General features: G+C 38.5%; 3 protein-coding genes across 3 annotated transcripts in view; 1 reads left to right on the top strand and 2 right to left on the bottom strand.

Annotated features, from left to right (window-relative positions):
* LOC144845486 (E3 ubiquitin-protein ligase RNF170-like) overlaps positions 1-17,184 on the bottom strand; it is a 291,346-nt gene that overhangs the window by 147,893 nt on the left and 126,269 nt on the right. The gene's annotated exons all lie outside the window — the stretch shown is intronic.
* Positions 6,036-9,608, bottom strand: LOC144844921 (uncharacterized). Its single transcript, XM_078702029.1, has 2 exons — positions 8,969-9,608; positions 6,036-7,038 (listed from the first exon to the last, which is right to left on the bottom strand). The coding sequence occupies exons 1-2, from the start codon at positions 9,556-9,558 to the stop codon at positions 7,005-7,007; spliced, it is 624 nt and encodes a 207-aa protein (XP_078558155.1). The 5' UTR covers positions 9,559-9,608; the 3' UTR covers positions 6,036-7,004.
* On the top strand, positions 15,216-16,134 carry LOC144845350 (uncharacterized). Its single transcript, XM_078702617.1, has one exon. The coding sequence runs from the start codon at positions 15,347-15,349 to the stop codon at positions 15,899-15,901; it is 555 nt and encodes a 184-aa protein (XP_078558743.1). The 5' UTR covers positions 15,216-15,346; the 3' UTR covers positions 15,902-16,134.

The raw sequence follows: 17,184 nt of genomic DNA, 5'->3' as shown, positions 1-17,184 counted from the left end.
AGTTGATCAGGTTGAAATGTGGATATAGGAAGATTATATACATTAGCTAGTAATATAGTATGTAGGGCAGCATCAACCAAGAGATGTCCTCGGACTGCTCTGGAGATTGCTTTTCCACTCAGCATATGCTTTACAGCATTTCCTGCATATGCTACTTCAAGAATCACTTCCTGCCATAAGGTAACCAATGCAGCCCAAGAAGCTCATTTCCATATGTAAACCCCCCCCCCCCTAGTCTCAGGACAATGGACTTCAGATAACTGCAATCTGGCTCTGATTCGATGATCATCATGGCTTTTCACCAAAGTGGTTGATCAAATGGGTGTGACATTGTATTCCTTAGCTTGTTCACAAACATACGAGAGTGTGGAGAAGATACATGACATGTCAGATGGATTTAAATCTATCATGGGCAGGAATTGCACCGATGATTTTTCAGGATAATTACCATGATGTATGACCTGCATTAGACCTGACCACCCAGGCCTTTTGGGGCGAAGAGCAAAAACCACAGCAAATTCTCTGTTGCTCTCTTGCGAGTTTATTTTAAGCTTCTTTTTGTTTACGTTAAGATCTATATAACTGATTCCTATTAACAATCTGGATGCAGTGTATGGTAAAGCCTGAAATTCATGATGTACAATATTCATACATAGATGTGATGACCTTTTTATATGGTTCATTTATTCAGCGAAAACCCCACTTGTTTGTTGTGTATTTGTGTATCCAGTCTATTGGTAATTTGCATAGTTTGTAAATTATATTCATAAACTGTAATTTAATTATAGTAGAGCAGTTAATGACATGAGCTGTGCATTTTATTACCAAAGCATGAAACTTGGCACAAAGTTTCTTTAATGTATATAGATTCAAAATATCGGGGGTGCCAAGTGTCCAACGTCCTGTATGGCGGCCATCTTGATTTCAAAATGGCCACCATAAAAACAAAAAATGTTCATATCTTGGCAACTATACACATTAGAGACTTAATTCTGGTCTCAAATTGTTCACAAACTATATATTTCTATTTGCTCTAATGAAAATTTTCGTCCAAAAATGACCGGAAATGACGTTCCTTTCAGTTTGACCTTTGACCTCGTATTTGTATATCTCTGTAACTACTGGTCATTTTCAATCGATTTTGGTGTCATTTTGTTCAGAACAAATACATTTATATTTGTAGTAATAAAACATTTTCACATAAAATGACCGGAAATACAATTTATGACCTTTGACATTTATTTATTTATTTTTAATTATGTGAATATACTGTATGTGGTTTTTGTTGGTCTTAAATGCACCTAATTTTGAACTTTGACCTGATAGGCGTAATTATATTAAATGATTAATGGACTTAAATTGTATATAGTACTTAGTTTAGTTAGTTAATTTAGTACAAAATTGGTAAACATTGTGCTTGGTGGTACTATTAGTTCAATGATGTTGGCACCTTCTGATTCGCTAAAAGTTTTAATAGTTTGACAGATGAAATAACATACATGTTAATTGTTATGGAATACCGTAAAACCTCGAAAAGGTGATAGTATGAGCTTCTTTTCGAGATAGACTGTATTTGAATGTCAATGAATAGTATGATGATCGTGTTTATATCAATATATTATTAATGACCTTACAAAGCACCCCTTTCTTTGTGTGTGGATGGTCTTGAACCCCTTTCTTTGTCTGTGGACGGTCTTATACCCCTTCTGTGTCTGTGGATGGTCTTATACCTCCTTCTTTGTCTGTTGATGGTATTACACCCCTTTATTTGTCTGTTGATGGTATTACACCCCTTTCTTTGTGTGTGGATGGTCTTACACCCCTTTCTTTGTCTGTAGATGGTCTTACACCCCTTCTTTGTCTGTGGATGGTCCTACACCCCCTTCTTTGTCTGTAGATGGTCTAATAATCCCTTCTTTGTGTGTGGATGGTCTTACACCCCCTTCTTTGTCTGTTGGTGGTCTTACATCCCCTTCTTTGTCTGTGGATGGCCCTACACCCCCTTATTTGTCTGTGGATGGTCTTATACCCCCTTCTTTGTCAGTGGATGGTCTTACACCCCCTTCTTTGTCTGTGGACGGTATTAAACCCCCTTATTTGCCTGTTGATAGTATTACACCCCTTTCTTTGTGTGTGGATGGTCTTACACCCCTTTCTTTGTCTGTAGATGGTCTTACACCCCTTCTTTGTCTGTGGATGGTCCTACACCCCCTTCTTTGTCTGTAGATGGTCTAATAATCCCTTCTTTGTGTGTGGATGGTCTTACACCCCCTTCTTTGTCTGTGGATGGTCTTACACCCCCTTCTTTGACTGTGGACGGTCCTACACCCCCTTCTTTGTCTGTGGATGGTCTTACACCCCTTTCTTTGTCTGTGGATGGTATTACACCACCTTCTGTGCCTGTGGATGGTCTTATACCCCCTTCTTTGTCTGTTGGTGGTATTACACCCCTTTCTTTGTCTGTTGATGGTATTACACCCCTTTTTTGTGTGTTGATGGTCTTACACCCCTTTGTTTGTGTGTGGATGATCTTACACCCCTTCTTTGTCTGTGGATGGTCTTACACCCCCTTCTTTCTCTGTGGATGGTCTTATACCCCCTTCTTTGTCTGTGGATGGTCTTACATCCCCTTCTTTGTCTGTGGATGGTCTTATACCCCCTTCTTTGTCTGTAAGTGGTCCTATACCCCCTTTCTTTGTCAGTGGATGGTCTTACACCCCCTTCTTTGTCTGTGGACGGTTCTACACCCCCTTCTTTGTCTGTGGACGGTTCTACACCCCCTTCTTTGTCTGTGGATGGTCCTACACCCTTCTTTGTCTGTGGATGGTCTTACACCCCTTTCTTTGTCTGTGGATGGTCTTACACCCCCTTCTTTGTCTGTGGATGGTCTTACATCCCCTTCTTTGTCTGTGGATGGTCTTATACCCCCTTCTTTGTCTGTAAGTGGTCCTATACCCCTTTCTTTGTCAGTGGATGGTCTTACACCCCCTTCTTTGTCTGTGGACGGTTCTACACCCCCTTCTTTGTCTGTGGATGGTCCTACACCCTTCTTTGTCTGTGGATGGTCTTACACCCCTTTCTTTGTCTGTGGATGGTCTTACACCCTCTTCTTTGTTTGTGGACGGTCTTACACCCCCTTCTTTGTTTGTGGACGGTCTTACACCCCCTTCTTTGTCTGTGGATGGTCTTACATCCCCTTCTTTGTCTGTGGATGGTCTTATACCCCCTTCTTTGTCTGTGGACGGTCTTACATCCCCTTCTTTGTCTGTGGATGGTCTTACATCCCCTTCTTTGTCTGTGGATGGTCTTACATCCCCTTCTTTGTCTGTGGATGGTCTTACATCCCCTTCTTTGTCTGTGGATGGTCTTATACCCCCTTCTTTGTCTGTGGATGGTCTTACATCCCCTTCTTTGTCTGTGGACGGTCTTACACCCCCTTCTTTGTTTGTGGACGGTCTTACACCCCCTTCTTTGTTTGTGGACGGTCTTACACCCCCTTCTTTGTTTGTGGATGGTCTTACATCCCCTTCTTTGTTTGTGGATGGTCTTACACCCCCTTCTTTGTTTGTGGACGGTCTTACACCCCCTTCTTTGTTTGTGGACGGTCTTACACCCCCTTCTTTGTTTGTGGACGGTCCTACATTCCCTTCTTTGTTTGTGGATGGTCTTACACCCCCTTCTTTGTTTGTGGACGGTCTTACACCCCCTTCTTTGTTTGTGGACGGTCTTACACCCCTTCTTTGTCTGTGGATGGTCTTACATCCCCTTCTTTGTCTGTGGATGGTCTTACACCCCCTTCTTTGTTTGTGGACGGTCTTACACCCCCTTCTTTGTCTGTGGATGGTCCTACACCCCCTTCTTTGTCTGTGGATGGTCTTACACCCCCTTCTTTGTTTGTGGACGGTCTTACATCCCCTTCTTTGTTTGTGGACGGTCCTACACCCCCTTCTTTGTTTGTGGACGGTCCTACACCCCCTTCTTTGTCTGTGGATGGTCTTACACCCCCTTCTTTGTTTGTGGACGGTCTTACATCCCCTTCTTTGTTTGTGGACGGTCCTACACCCCCTTCTTTGTTTGTGGACGGTCCTACACCCCCTTCTTTGTTTGTGGATGGTCTTACACTCACTTCTTTGTCTGTGGATGGTCTTATACCCCTTCTTTTTCTGTGGATGGTCTTACACCCACTTCTGGACAGACTACTTTGATTGATTAAATCAGACATTGTTTCTTGTATGATTAGGAGACCAAAACCTTCAAAGTGAAAGTCCACAGGTGGATGCCTAAAAAGGTCTTGTACAGAACAGTATATTGTAGGTCCATGTCACTAATTTGAGGATTACTTGAATAATTATATTGAGATGACTAGAGAAAAAGGATTCAGATGGTTTACAGCAAAGGCCCATTACCATACAAATGGAGTACATTTTTTTAGATTTATCTGAGTTTCTGACTAATAAAAGTAGGTCTACTGCACAAATGCAGGATAAGTTTGTAGTAAGTACTTTGAAAGACGGTGTTCTCTTAACTCATGAAAATGAGAACTTTCCGAACTTGTCTATGCAACATCAAAGAGGCCAACGAAAGAATGCTACTTTACATCAAAAATATTTCCAAATAGCATAGACAATTGTCCATATGGTATAATACATTACAAAAAAAAAAAGAAAAGATGAAGGAGAGAGGACCAAAACTTTTATCTAACGATTGACACATCACAGTTTAGCAAACAAGTCGGCATAGATGAGCTCAGTGATTGCTGTTTCTGTGATCTGTCATACTTTACGCCTATCCTATCACATTAAAAGTAAAAAATTCAGAATAACAATTCCTGGTCATTTTTGCATTACGTGTAATTTATTTCGGTAAAAAAATTAGGTGCATTTATACCAATGTAAACCACATACAGTATATTCACATATTTATATATGTCAAAGGTTATAAATTGTATTTCCAGTCATTTTATGTGAAAATGTTTCATTACTACAAATATAAATGTCTCTATTCTGAACAAAATGACACCAAAATCGATTGAAAATAATCAGTAGTTACTGAGATATACAGATAAGAGGTCAAAGGTCAAACTGGAAGAAACGTTATTTCCGGTCATTTTTTGACGAAACTTTTCATTAGAGCAAATAGAAATATGTGGTTTGAGAACAATTTAACACCAGAATCAAGTCTCTACTGTTTATAGTTGCCAAGATATGAGTACTTTTTGTTTTTATGGTGGCCATTTTGAAATCAAGATGGCCGCCATACCGGACGTTGGACACTTGGCACCCCCCGATATTTTGAATCTATATACATCAAAGAAACTTTGTGGCAAGTTTCATGCTTTGGTAATAAAGTGCACAACTTGGCTATTTTTATGGCGTTAACTGCTCTACTATTAAGGGTATGACTGTCTTGTTTAATAGGAAGATTAAACGAGACTTACCTGTAAGTTGAAGTTTGATCACTATTTTATGAATATGTGAGTGAGGTGTAAACTGAGATCCCGACGCGCACGCGCACCCTCATACTTTAAATCAAACATGTCCAGAGTAATAATTTGCAGCGATAAGTATATATATGATAACCTGCATTGTTCTATAATAATAATTGTTTTACTTGGGGTGGGTTGAGGCGGGCAGTTTACACCTCACTCACATATTCATAAAATAGTGATCAAACTTCAACTTACAGGTAAGTCTCGTTTAATCTTCCTATTTTATTTCATATACGTTCGCTGTAAACTGAGATGTTTAAAGCCAACTCTGGAAACATGTTTGAACTGTAAACCAAATAATTGACGGAAATGTTAGTTTCAATAAAACAACTTTATTTCCAAAAGTCTACATTCATTCATAAGGATGTTTGCCTAACGGGCAACTTAAATATGACAACTATCGTGTTGTATTAATAATAAAGCATTTATTTTGCTTATAATCAATAGTCCAACGTTTTAGGATTCTCACCCTAAAAACATCAATTAGAAAACTAAACAACAATATTAAACTGGTTCAAAATGCAAACAGGGGCTATTTGTAGTAGCCAACAAACACAACCAATATTAATGAGTTGATGAATCAACTTTTCTCAACAGTGCCTGTTGAAATGACGGATTTTCTACAAATTTTATAGGCTTATTATAATATCTGTTTAGTGTATGTTCGTTTCTCCACCCAGCTGTTTTCATTGTTAAGTCAACCGGGACATTCCTTAATTTTGCTGATGAAGATGCAGCCGCTCGGACCGAATGAGCTTTAAATTGTGTTGTATCTACACTCCTGCTTCTGATAAACCTGTCCTTATCCATCGAGCAATTGTGTCTTTTGATGCCTCGGCATACGGTTTCTTATGACATATAAAAAATCTGTCCTTATTTTCCCTTAAATTACTAGTTTTTTCCCTGTACTTTAGAATTGTTCTGACCGGACATAGGGCAGGGTCTTCACTTTTGTGGAAAACCACCAGTTGACCTGTATTGTTTGGTCTGCTAGTTTTTAGTAATGTACAAATGTAAAAGGTGATTGCTTCATTCTCGATATTCATATTTGAAAATTTGAAATTATATAAGGTTTGAAGCCTACTTGAGGACAATAATGCTAATAACAATGCTACTTTTATGGTAAATTCTTTAAGCGATAATGTATCGTCGTTAATTGTTCGCCTCAGATAGTCTGTAACTAAGCGAACATCCCAAATTTATGCATATTTTGGAGTCGGTGGGTTAAAATTGAATAACCCTTTCATAAATCTTTTCAGTTCAATAGACTCCTTCATGTTTATATCTAAGATTTCGAGAAAGTTTACAATTGCGCTTTTCGCCATACTGATAGTACTGTAGCCTAAGCCCTCGTCCTTCAGCTTTATCAAGAAATCGAGGACGTGACCGGTGTTTAGCTGTTGCCATGTGATTCCTCTGATTTCACAAAAGTCTATAAATTTTGTTAGCTGTGAGTTATATTGCTTCCACGTTGACCGTCTCCAGGATTGCAGAATGACGTCTGCTGCAGTATTGCTTATTCCTTTGTTGTAGAGTTCCGCCCTGATAGCCTGCAGGCAAAAAGGTTAAGTCTGTTATAAAGGGGATGACAATCATCTGAACCATGTAATGTTAAGGCATGTTTGGTATTCTTAAACCTCAGTGGTTCCCCAACCATCATTGATAGTAATTTAGGATACCAATACTGTGTTGGCCAGTTTGGGACCACCATGATAACTATGGCATTATCTGTCAATATTTTTTGCAAACATCTACCTATAAGGCAGAACGGCGGGAAAGCATAGAGCTTGGCAGAGGACCAATTTTGTAGAAATGCATCGATACCAATTGAATCTGGGTCCGGTTTCCATGATATATATTTCGGAAGCTGTGCATTGTGCCTAGAAGCAGCGAATAGGTCTATATCCAGTTCGCCGAATGTTTTAGTGATTTTTATAAACAATTCTTTGTTAAGCATCCATTCTGTCTCATCTTTAAACTGACGAGACTTTGCATCAGCTATTATATTATCTCTACCTGGGATGTATTCTGCACTTATCCAAAAATTGTTCTCAATGCACCAAGACCAGATGGCTTTTGAAATTTTATTGCACGCAATTGATTTTGCGCCGCCCATGTTGTTTATGTAAGCTACTGCCGTGGTATTATCAACCTTCAACCTTATGTGCTTAGCTTTTCTCTCACGGGACAATGCTTTAAGGCCGAAAAAAGCAGCCAGCAATTCTAAGTAATTAATATTTAGTGCCCCTGTAGCATATGCAATGTCTAGGTCTTTGTTTATCCACCTTCCCCCTGTGTGGGTATGTCCATCAGTGGCACCCCAGCCTAGACCACTAGCGTCTGTCTCAATTGTTAGGTCGGAGTACCCATGATATATCAATTTATATGCGTCTTTGACATTATTTTGCCACCAAAGAATATCGTCCCGTCCATTGACGGAAATACTAATAGGCCTATCGTAATGGCCTTTATTTATTTTTAGAGCTAGTATTTTCTCCTTCTCTAGTGCCCTATAATGAAGCTTTCCATACTCTACAGCAGGTAGTGTTGCTATAATTTTGCCTAAAAATTGCGCAACTTTCCTAATGGTAGTATGACTTAATGTAAGTATGTGTTTACTTTGAACTCTAATTTCCTCCTTCTTGTGATATGGAAGGGAAACCGTCATACTTATAGAATTTATTTCAAATCCCAAGAAGGTTATGATCTGCGTAGGATTCATTACTGATTTTTCTCTATTAATGATAAAACCCAATGAGGCTAGAAGTTCACTAGTTTCCCTGGCGGTACCGCCGGCCAAGTCTTCTGACTGGTTTATACACAAAATGTCATCAATGTAAACCAACAGAATATGCCCTCTGCTGCGCAAAAACGCAATTGGGGGCTTCAATAATTTCGTAAAAAGTCTAGGCCCTGAGCTAAGCCCATTAGGCAATGCGACAAACTTATACAGGTTGTCTTTCCAAACAAATTTTAAATATTTAGTGTCCGACTCTGCTATGGGTACAGTAAAATATGCATCTTTGAGGTCGACTGACGTCATATATACACCTGGTGAAATTAGTGTCAATGCATTTCCAAACATTTCCATTTTGAAATGTTTGTATGTCACATATTCATTTAATTTAGAGAGGTCTAATATTTGGCCTTGTAAAAATATTTGATACAAACTGGTCATGTTCATACATGGCTGGTTTGACCACCCCTTTTGATATCAATTTAACTATTTGATCATCAATAGCCTCCATATCCATGTTGCTGAGTTTGTATGGATGAGGTATTTTTCCTTTTAGGTGGTAGGGTATGGCTTTATCAAACTCTATTTTATATCCTGAAACCGCATTTAGGATGTATGGATCCGAAGTATATTTTTTCCACCTATGTATATATGACCTGAGTCGACCTCCTACTATGTCAAGGTTATTATGTTTGTTAACCTTATTGTTAGGAGAAATACTTATATTATCAATCGACTCATACCTCTTCGGCTGTTGTTTTAGGTCCTTTTTCCCCTGATAAAATTTGGTCTGGTTGTAGTTGTTTGTTGACCATTTGTGTCGCCGGGTTTGACCTAAAAAAGGTTTGCCATTTCTATTGTATGGCTGGTATCTGTAGTTGTTGGACCTGGTCTTTGGTTGGTACGACTTAAAATTAAATAAGCCTGCCGTAGCCTTCCTTTCCTCATCCAGTTTTTTAACTGTAGTACTCAGGTCACCAAATAAATACTCTGTAGGCTTAATGCTGGGTTTACATAAATGAGTATATTTGGCATTTATTTCCGGTTTCAACATCTCCTTACGAAGTGCAAGTAACTCGAAGTTCGCATTGGCAAGTAGGCCGATTGTGTCCTGTGCTATCTCCGATGACTCATTTCCATCAACTAATTTAGCAAGGGCGGTAATTCCCTTTATCAAAGGTTTTTGTACCTTTTGAAATTTTAGATCGTTAGACCGTGCCCTTGGTGTAATGGAATCCCAAATAGTTGGATTGACCTTTGGCACCATTAGGGCCTCTAGATTTTCCGGTATAGGATAGCTTTTGATCAGCTCGGTCATTACACTCTCACTCATATGCGAGTGCAATAAGTATGTTAGCGTGTCAGCCAACTCTTGGCTGACTGCTGGTGCCAATTCGTTAGCAAATCTTGCTGCAAAACCCGGAGGAAGGGGGCCTTTGACCTTACTATTACTATTAGTGGCTGGTCGCTCAGGATTTTCATCCTTCTTGGATAGTTGTGTACCTGTTACTTCCCCCTCCTCCAGGTCAGACACATCACGTTCGTACTGATGATGCCTATCGTAAATGTTACTCGTGAGGCTAACCACCGAGCTACTGTCATCATATTCATTGTTGTGACATTGTGATGACATTTGTGTCATCAACTGAGATAAAAGGTCGTGCGTTGACTCATTTATTTGTTGAGCAGCCTTCGTCTCTTTAACCTGCTGCTCAACCAACCGCTCAAGGTTTTCAACCCTAGCCTCATAGTTCAGGCCTACTCCGACCTGTTGATTAGGCTGCAGCACGTTAGTGCATGATGGCCCGGCGATAGCAACGGCATCGCTGTTGCTATGCGTATTACCTTCTTTAGGAGGCCTAGTAATAGTACAGCTAGACCCCGCCTGCCTGGCCTTTTTGGTGGGCTTAGCCACCGTATGCTGTACAAGTGGAGGGTGCGCGTGCGCGTCGGGATCTCAGTTTACAGCGAACGTATATGAAATAAAATATATTATGAATACTACTTTTGCTGACTTTTTGATATATGACTTCTAGTTCATTTATATTTTCTGCCAAAACCTTACTCACTTATTGGGTGTTTCAGTCTAATGTTTATACCCAGAATAAAGGTATTTCTATTTATGAGCTAATTTGCATATTATGTAAATTATAAGCATTATACTGAATTGAAATAAAAGTATGGCTATCATGTTAATTGGTCATTAATAATTCTGAACATTTAATTGTTTGAATCAGACCATCCAAACTAAAGTTTTAGCATAATTCTGATCTGTTTTACCCAATTTCGATAACTAATTTGCATATTATGATTGAATCAAATAATTAATTTAAAAGTATGTTTATCTTTTTCACTGACCATGACAATATACCTTTGAACACTTTATTTGTTTCAATCGGACAGTCCAATCCAAAGTTATGGCAATATTTTTATTTTTATCTAATGGCGGAAGCTAATTTGCATATTATGCAAATTAGCCAATTTCCCATACTTGGATTATTGGGGACTTTTAGTATGTTGATTAGGGAGCCATGCTGAAATGCACTGCAGTGAAATAAATTCTTTTGCAATTAGTGGTGGGTCACCCCCTTATATTTGCTAGATTGACTGGACTATAAACGGCATATGACCGGTTGGGCCGGTAATTTCTATGAAACGCCCAGTGCGTCTTTTACGACATTTCGCGTAGTGATAGAGTGGTGTCCTAGTACATAAGTTCATGGTCTTTAGGTTTATTGTGTCATGAAAATCAAGAATATATAATTACATTCTACAATTTTGTTGGTTTGAACCGCCATAACAACACAGCAAAGGAAAGTAGTCATATTTAATAATTTAATTGTTTTTAATCTTTCAAGGTAAAAATGCAGTGCACTCCATAATATGTTTCTCGCGTGTAAGCCTACCACGTAAAATCACATTGTCTGTCAGGACTAATAGAATATTGATATTCTTCGCATGAGGTTAAATAATTATTATTTTTTATTTACTATCTTTTAATATATTTTATTGAATTTTACAATGTTAATACACAACATATTTTACTAAAAAAACGGTGATTTTATGTAATTATTTTACCGTAAAATGGCCGCCTGAGGGGGGCAACATGTTTACTTCTTACAAATGGAAGTGAACTGAAGTATTTCACGACCACGTGGCTTTTCTATTACATAAAAATGGTGCCTACCCTATCGACTCACCTCTCTCTAAACGGTAATGCTACCGGTTTTTTTTCTCGGTTCCTGCTTTTATAGTCTTAATGACGCCCTCTGGAAATTCCACATTTCATAGCCTTTTGATCCAGTGTCATAATTTAATCAATATTTGGTTTACACACTTTTTATATAGACCATGACCATCTCCGTTGCAAGATTGGTGTTGAGTGCAAATTTCACACCAATCAGAGGTTGTACCGCGGCATGCATAGAGGACAAACTTTTTGTGTTTACCTTTTATATATATAGATATTTTATTTCGCTACGGTGATCGTTTGAGATCACATGAGATCCCGTTGCGCACGCGCACGTCAGTTCGTTGCATACGCACAAAATCAGAAGTCTTCGACATTGGATATCTAAACAAAAATTGATTATTTTGTAAGAAATACACGTCATATTATCTATCAGGCATTGTTTCGTTATGGACAACTTATCACTTGGTAAGAGGGATAACGAACAATCAAGAAAAATAGTAGAAGTAGGGCTTGAGAGTTCAAAAACTTCGACAGGTTTTGCCGAATAATACCGCGCCCGCAGGGGAAACTGATACATGATTCTAAACATAAATCCACTAAATCAAAACAAAAACCTGTCTCAGAAACACCTACGGTTGATAACCGTCTTGACAAAATTGAGCATTTTATGAGAGAGTCTCGTCAGGAAAACAGTGAACTACGGGAGATGTTAGAAACAGTATTGCTAGAACGTACTAGGCCTAGTGATGAATATGATGATGATCAAGGTCAGTATATAGAATCAGAATATAAAACTCACCAACTGAATGATGTTGCAAGTGGGTACATCAATAACGATATATCTGACTCTGAAGAAGTGGTTGACCTAGAGAGTTTGGCCCAGGGCCAAGAAAAGGATAAACAAACCGAAAAGTTAGGGTTTGCTAAACGTTTTGCCACTCTTATTGAGGAGGGAAAACCTCTGCAAGAATTTCAAGCAGATAGTGTAAACTATATGATCACAACTCCGCTCGAAGAGAAATATATGACAGAAATTTGTCAAAAGTATCCCAAACCAATAAACTGTCAGAATCTTCTTGTACCAAGGGTAAACCCATTGATATGGGAAAACTTGACACCAAATGTACGAAATCTGGATTTGAAGATCCAGAAATGCCAGAAACCCCTTGTCAAAGGACTTGTGGCCTTTTTGAGATCAGCTAATGAATTGCCAACTCTAACTAAGACACAGGAAGATAGCGTGGCTTTATTAGCGAGCGCACACTTTGAACTAAATCAGTTGCGAAAGGAGCTGATCAAACCTGATCTTAATGCTCGATACACTCATCTCTGTAAAACACGAGTAAAGACAACTGAATGGTTGTTTGGCAATGACCTTCACAAGGCAGTAAAAGAATTAGAGGAAGAACAGAAAACCGTGGGCGTTATAAAAAACCGCCAGGGGCAATATAGGTCACATCGGTTCACACCATATCAGAATTCAGGCTCTATTGCTAATAGGAGGTCTTATCAAAACCGTTCGATAAACACAGGCTGGTCAGCAAGCCATAGTAGATCACACCTGTCTTTTTTAGGGCAAGGTTACAATAATCAGTATCCCCAACACCAAAAACCTGCACTGTCGATGAGAAATCCCAGGTACAAACGGGGAAGATATGCTGCCTCCACTCAGCCGTTGGGAAAGCGGCAGTTCAATCAGAACTAAAACAATCTTCTCCAGTATCAAACCTAAACCAAGTAAGTAACGGTTCCTCCTCTCGATTAAATGTTACTGAAACTAAACATACAGGAGGTCAATTGGTACACAATAAAGCAGTTTGGCTCCATATTACCAGAGATATTAATATCCTGAGTATTGTAAATGGTTATGAATTAGAATTTGAATCATCAGAACCACCAATCCAAGCCTATATACCAAGGCCTTACAAACTCAATCATGAGGAAACAAAGGGAGGAAACAAAGGTAGTAACCAATGAAATCAATCGCCTTTTGCAAATTGGTGTGATTGAACACTCAAATCCTGAGAATGGTGAATTTTTATCAAATATTTTTACCAGACGAAAGAAAGATGGCGGATATCGTATGATCCTCGACCTATCTCAATTAAACAAATTCATAAAATATTACCATTTCAAGATGGACTGTTTTGATACAGCCATGAAATTCATAACAAAAGACTGCTTTATGGCATCAATTGATCTCCAAGATGCATATTATTCAATTTCTATTGCAAAACACCATAGAAAATATTTAAAATTTAGATGGAATGATGATCTATGGCAATTCTGTTGTTTGCCCAATGGACTCTCTTCAGGTCCACGCATATTCACTAAACTCCTAAAACCACCATTAGCAACTATGAGAAGTTGTGGACATACTGTTATTGCCTACATTGATGATACAATTATAATTGCTAAGAATAAAAAAGCTGCCCACGAAGCAGTTAAACAAACAGCAGAACTATTTTCTAACTTGGGGTTTGCCATACATCCATCTAAATCTGTAATTGAGCCAGTGAGGGAAATAAAATTTCTTGGATTTGTAATAAACTCTCGCACCATGAAAATAAGCCTCACAAAAGAAAAGGCCCAAGAAATATGTAATCAATGTATATCGCTGAATACAAAAATTAGGCCCACTATTCGTTCTGTCTCATCGGTTATAGGTAAGCTCGTTGCGGCTTTTCCGGGTGTTCAATATGGGCCATTACATTACCGTGGGCTTGAAAAAGACAAAATCTATGCACTGAGACTAAACACGGGCCACTTTGATAGAAAAATGGCCATCACACAAACCGCTAAAAGGGAACTCAAATGGTGGATTGAAAATGCTAAATCGGCAACAAAGAAAATAGATCATGGGGTACCCTCTGTGAACCTAACTAGTGATGCTTCGGGCCTCGGATGGGGTGCGTCAAACGGTTCTATTCACATAGGAGGGAGATGGAATTCCAAGGAAATAGAAAAAATCAAGTCAAATGAAATAAACTATCTAGAAATGAAGGCTGCCTTGTTTGCACTAAAAGCCTTTTGTGTAAATAGTTCAAATAGCCATGTTTTGATAAAAATTGACAATACCACTGCAGTGGTGTATATAAATAACATGGGAGGAATAACATCACACGCTTGCAATGCTATGGCAAAAGAGATTTGGGAATGGTGCATACCCAGAGACATATTTGTCACTGCTCAATACATACCTGGAATTCTAAATGTTATTGCTGATACAAAATCTAGGAAGTTTAATGACCAAATAGAATGGGAACTTGATGGGGCAGTTTTCCAAAAACTGTGTATACAGTATGGAAAACCCGACATAGATTTGTTTGCATCGCGCCTCAATGCTCAAGTGAGAACATTTGTATCATGGAAACCAGACCCAAACGCAATTGCTATTGATGCGTTTACACTTCATTGGGGGAAAACGTTTTTCTATGCATTTCCCCCATTTTGCCTCATTGCAAGGTGCCTTCGAAAAATAGAGGTGGAAGAATCGGATGGGTTTATGATAGTCCCACGATGGCCTTCACAACCCTGGTTTGCTAAGCTACTCTCATTATTAATTGAAGAGCCAATAATACTTCCATCCGGGAAAAATATAATTACCCAACCGGTTTCCGGTCGAGAACACCCACTTTACAAACGATTATATCTTATGTGTTGCAGGTTGTCGGGGAAATCTTCAAAGACAATGGCTTTTCAGCAGAGACTACCAACATCTTATTATCATCATGGCGAGAATCAACCAGAAAACAATACTCCATATATGTTAACAAATGGCTGGAATTTTCGCATCAACGACAGATTAATTCTATGCAGACCACTGTCGTAAACATTCTGGATTTTTTGACTGCACTATATCTTACGTTAGGATATAGTGCTCTCAACACCGCAAAAGCTGCGTTGTCATCGTTTGTGACCCTCAAAGATGGCACTCCGTCTCAACCTTCAAGATTTGACCCTAAAAACATGCATGCTGGTAGCTCTAGTCACTGCACGTCAACAAACACTACATTTGCTAAACATAGACACTATGCAAGTAAATTTCAAAATAAATGAATTATTGAAACAGAACAGACCAGGGAAGCCGACAGGTTGCTATCTCAATATCAAGAAATATCTACCAGACCCTAATATTTGTGTTTACACTGCGTTGGTAGAATACATTGACCGCACGAAAGACCTTCGCAATGGTGAAGAGTATTTATTTATAAGCTATAAAAAACCTTATAAGAGAGTTTCAATTGACACTATAGCACGATGGATTAAATGCGAGATGCAAATTGCAGGAATTGATGTTACACAATTTAAACCTCACTCAACTAGGTCGGCAGCAGTTTCAAAAGTAAAACGATCTATGCTTCCGGTCTCTGATATTTTGCAACATGTGGGTTGGAACAGTGAAAAAACATTTCGATCATATTACGATAAACCCATTCGAGAAGATGGTTGTAACTTTGCTCTCGCACTAATGAAAGAATAAATGTTAATTACCATAATATATACATATATATAATATATAACTAACAAGCAAGCACACTTTATTGAGTTAGTTTTATAAAATGTTATAACTGTAGTACAGTTACATGTTGTGTTGAGTTTAATATCCCATGATGGGAATGTTATACACAGAAAAATTGAAGTTGCTACAAAACGTTATATTTAAAATGGCTAACATGTTCCTCTAAATGCTAAGGTACTTCATAGCAAGTTGGAGTAGGCCTATAGGTTGATAAAAGTGTTTATTGCAATATACAAGTTGTGTTTGGGATTAAGTTTGAAATCCCACGTTGGGAAGTTATACCCAGCAATCAAAATGTTCTTTAAATAATAAATATCAATGTTATTTAATTACATGCGTCGTTATTATTTACCCAAACAAACTGGTCGTTGAGGCCAGAGTTTCTTTAAACTCTCGTGTGATCTCGAACGATCACCGTAGCGAAATAAAATAAGAAGATTAAACGAGAACTTACCTGTTCGAAGTTTGATCTTTATTTTATGAGGTAGGTGTAAGTGAGAGATAACATGCCCTCCACGCCCTACCCTAAAATTAACTGAGCTTTAATAATGAAAGACAGCTCCAATATGTTATAAACGTGATTATTGAATTTCGCTCCACTTGGTCAGAAATTCCATACGGATGCAACTCTGGCCTCATGTTGAAGACTGACGTGCGTGTGCGCAACGGGATCTCATGTTATCTCTCACTTACACCTACCTCATAAAATAAAGATTAAACTTCGAACAGGTAAGTTCTCGTTTAATCTTCTTATTTTCCTGGAGAAATCTTATGTAGGAGAATTTTACAGTAGGCGGAAGTATGCACTCTCGGAGTGGCTTTCTAGTTTTTACTGGGTTCACCCATCATGATTTCGTATCCGTTTGTTGTTTATGAGCATGTAAGCAATCGTTGTAAAGAGAGTTTGGGCAAACCCACGACGTATCCGTGTCACAACACGGATACGTTTGAATTTATAGCTTTTTCATTTGTGCAAAATCATTTTACTTAGGCTTACTGTTAGAGGGCTATATTAGTAAGTGGCCTCTTAGTAGGTTATTTGTGTGTGACGTTTTTCTCTAAGCATGCTGCTATCTTCAGACACGTTACCAGGCTGTTTATTGTCACTAGACATGATACTGTCCGAATCGATTTTAGCAAACTCGACAATATCAAATAAAAGTAGGCCTATAACTACTGTAATTTACATTACATTGTCCCATTTAGATATATTTGAAGTACAAAGTGCACAACTATAAATAAAG

Source organism: Antedon bifida, chromosome 6, assembly GCF_963402885.1.
Source record: "Antedon bifida chromosome 6, ecAntBifi1.1, whole genome shotgun sequence".
In the NCBI taxonomy this organism is placed as follows: Eukaryota; Metazoa; Echinodermata; class Crinoidea; order Comatulida; family Antedonidae; genus Antedon; species Antedon bifida.
Note: the sequence above shows the minus strand (reverse complement) of the source record. Positions and strands in the feature narration are given on the sequence as shown.

Coding starts and splice junctions, on each gene's coding strand:
- LOC144844921 (XM_078702029.1), bottom strand. CDS start 9,558: ATGAGTGAGAGTGTAATGACCGAGCTGATCAAAAGCTATCCTATACCG. Junction 7,039..8,968: donor CTAAAACAACAGCCGAAGAG/GTATGAGTCGAT, acceptor TTTTGCCTGCAG/GCTATCAGGGCGGAACTCTA.
- LOC144845350 (XM_078702617.1), top strand. CDS start 15,347: ATGGCACTCCGTCTCAACCTTCAAGATTTGACCCTAAAAACATGCATG.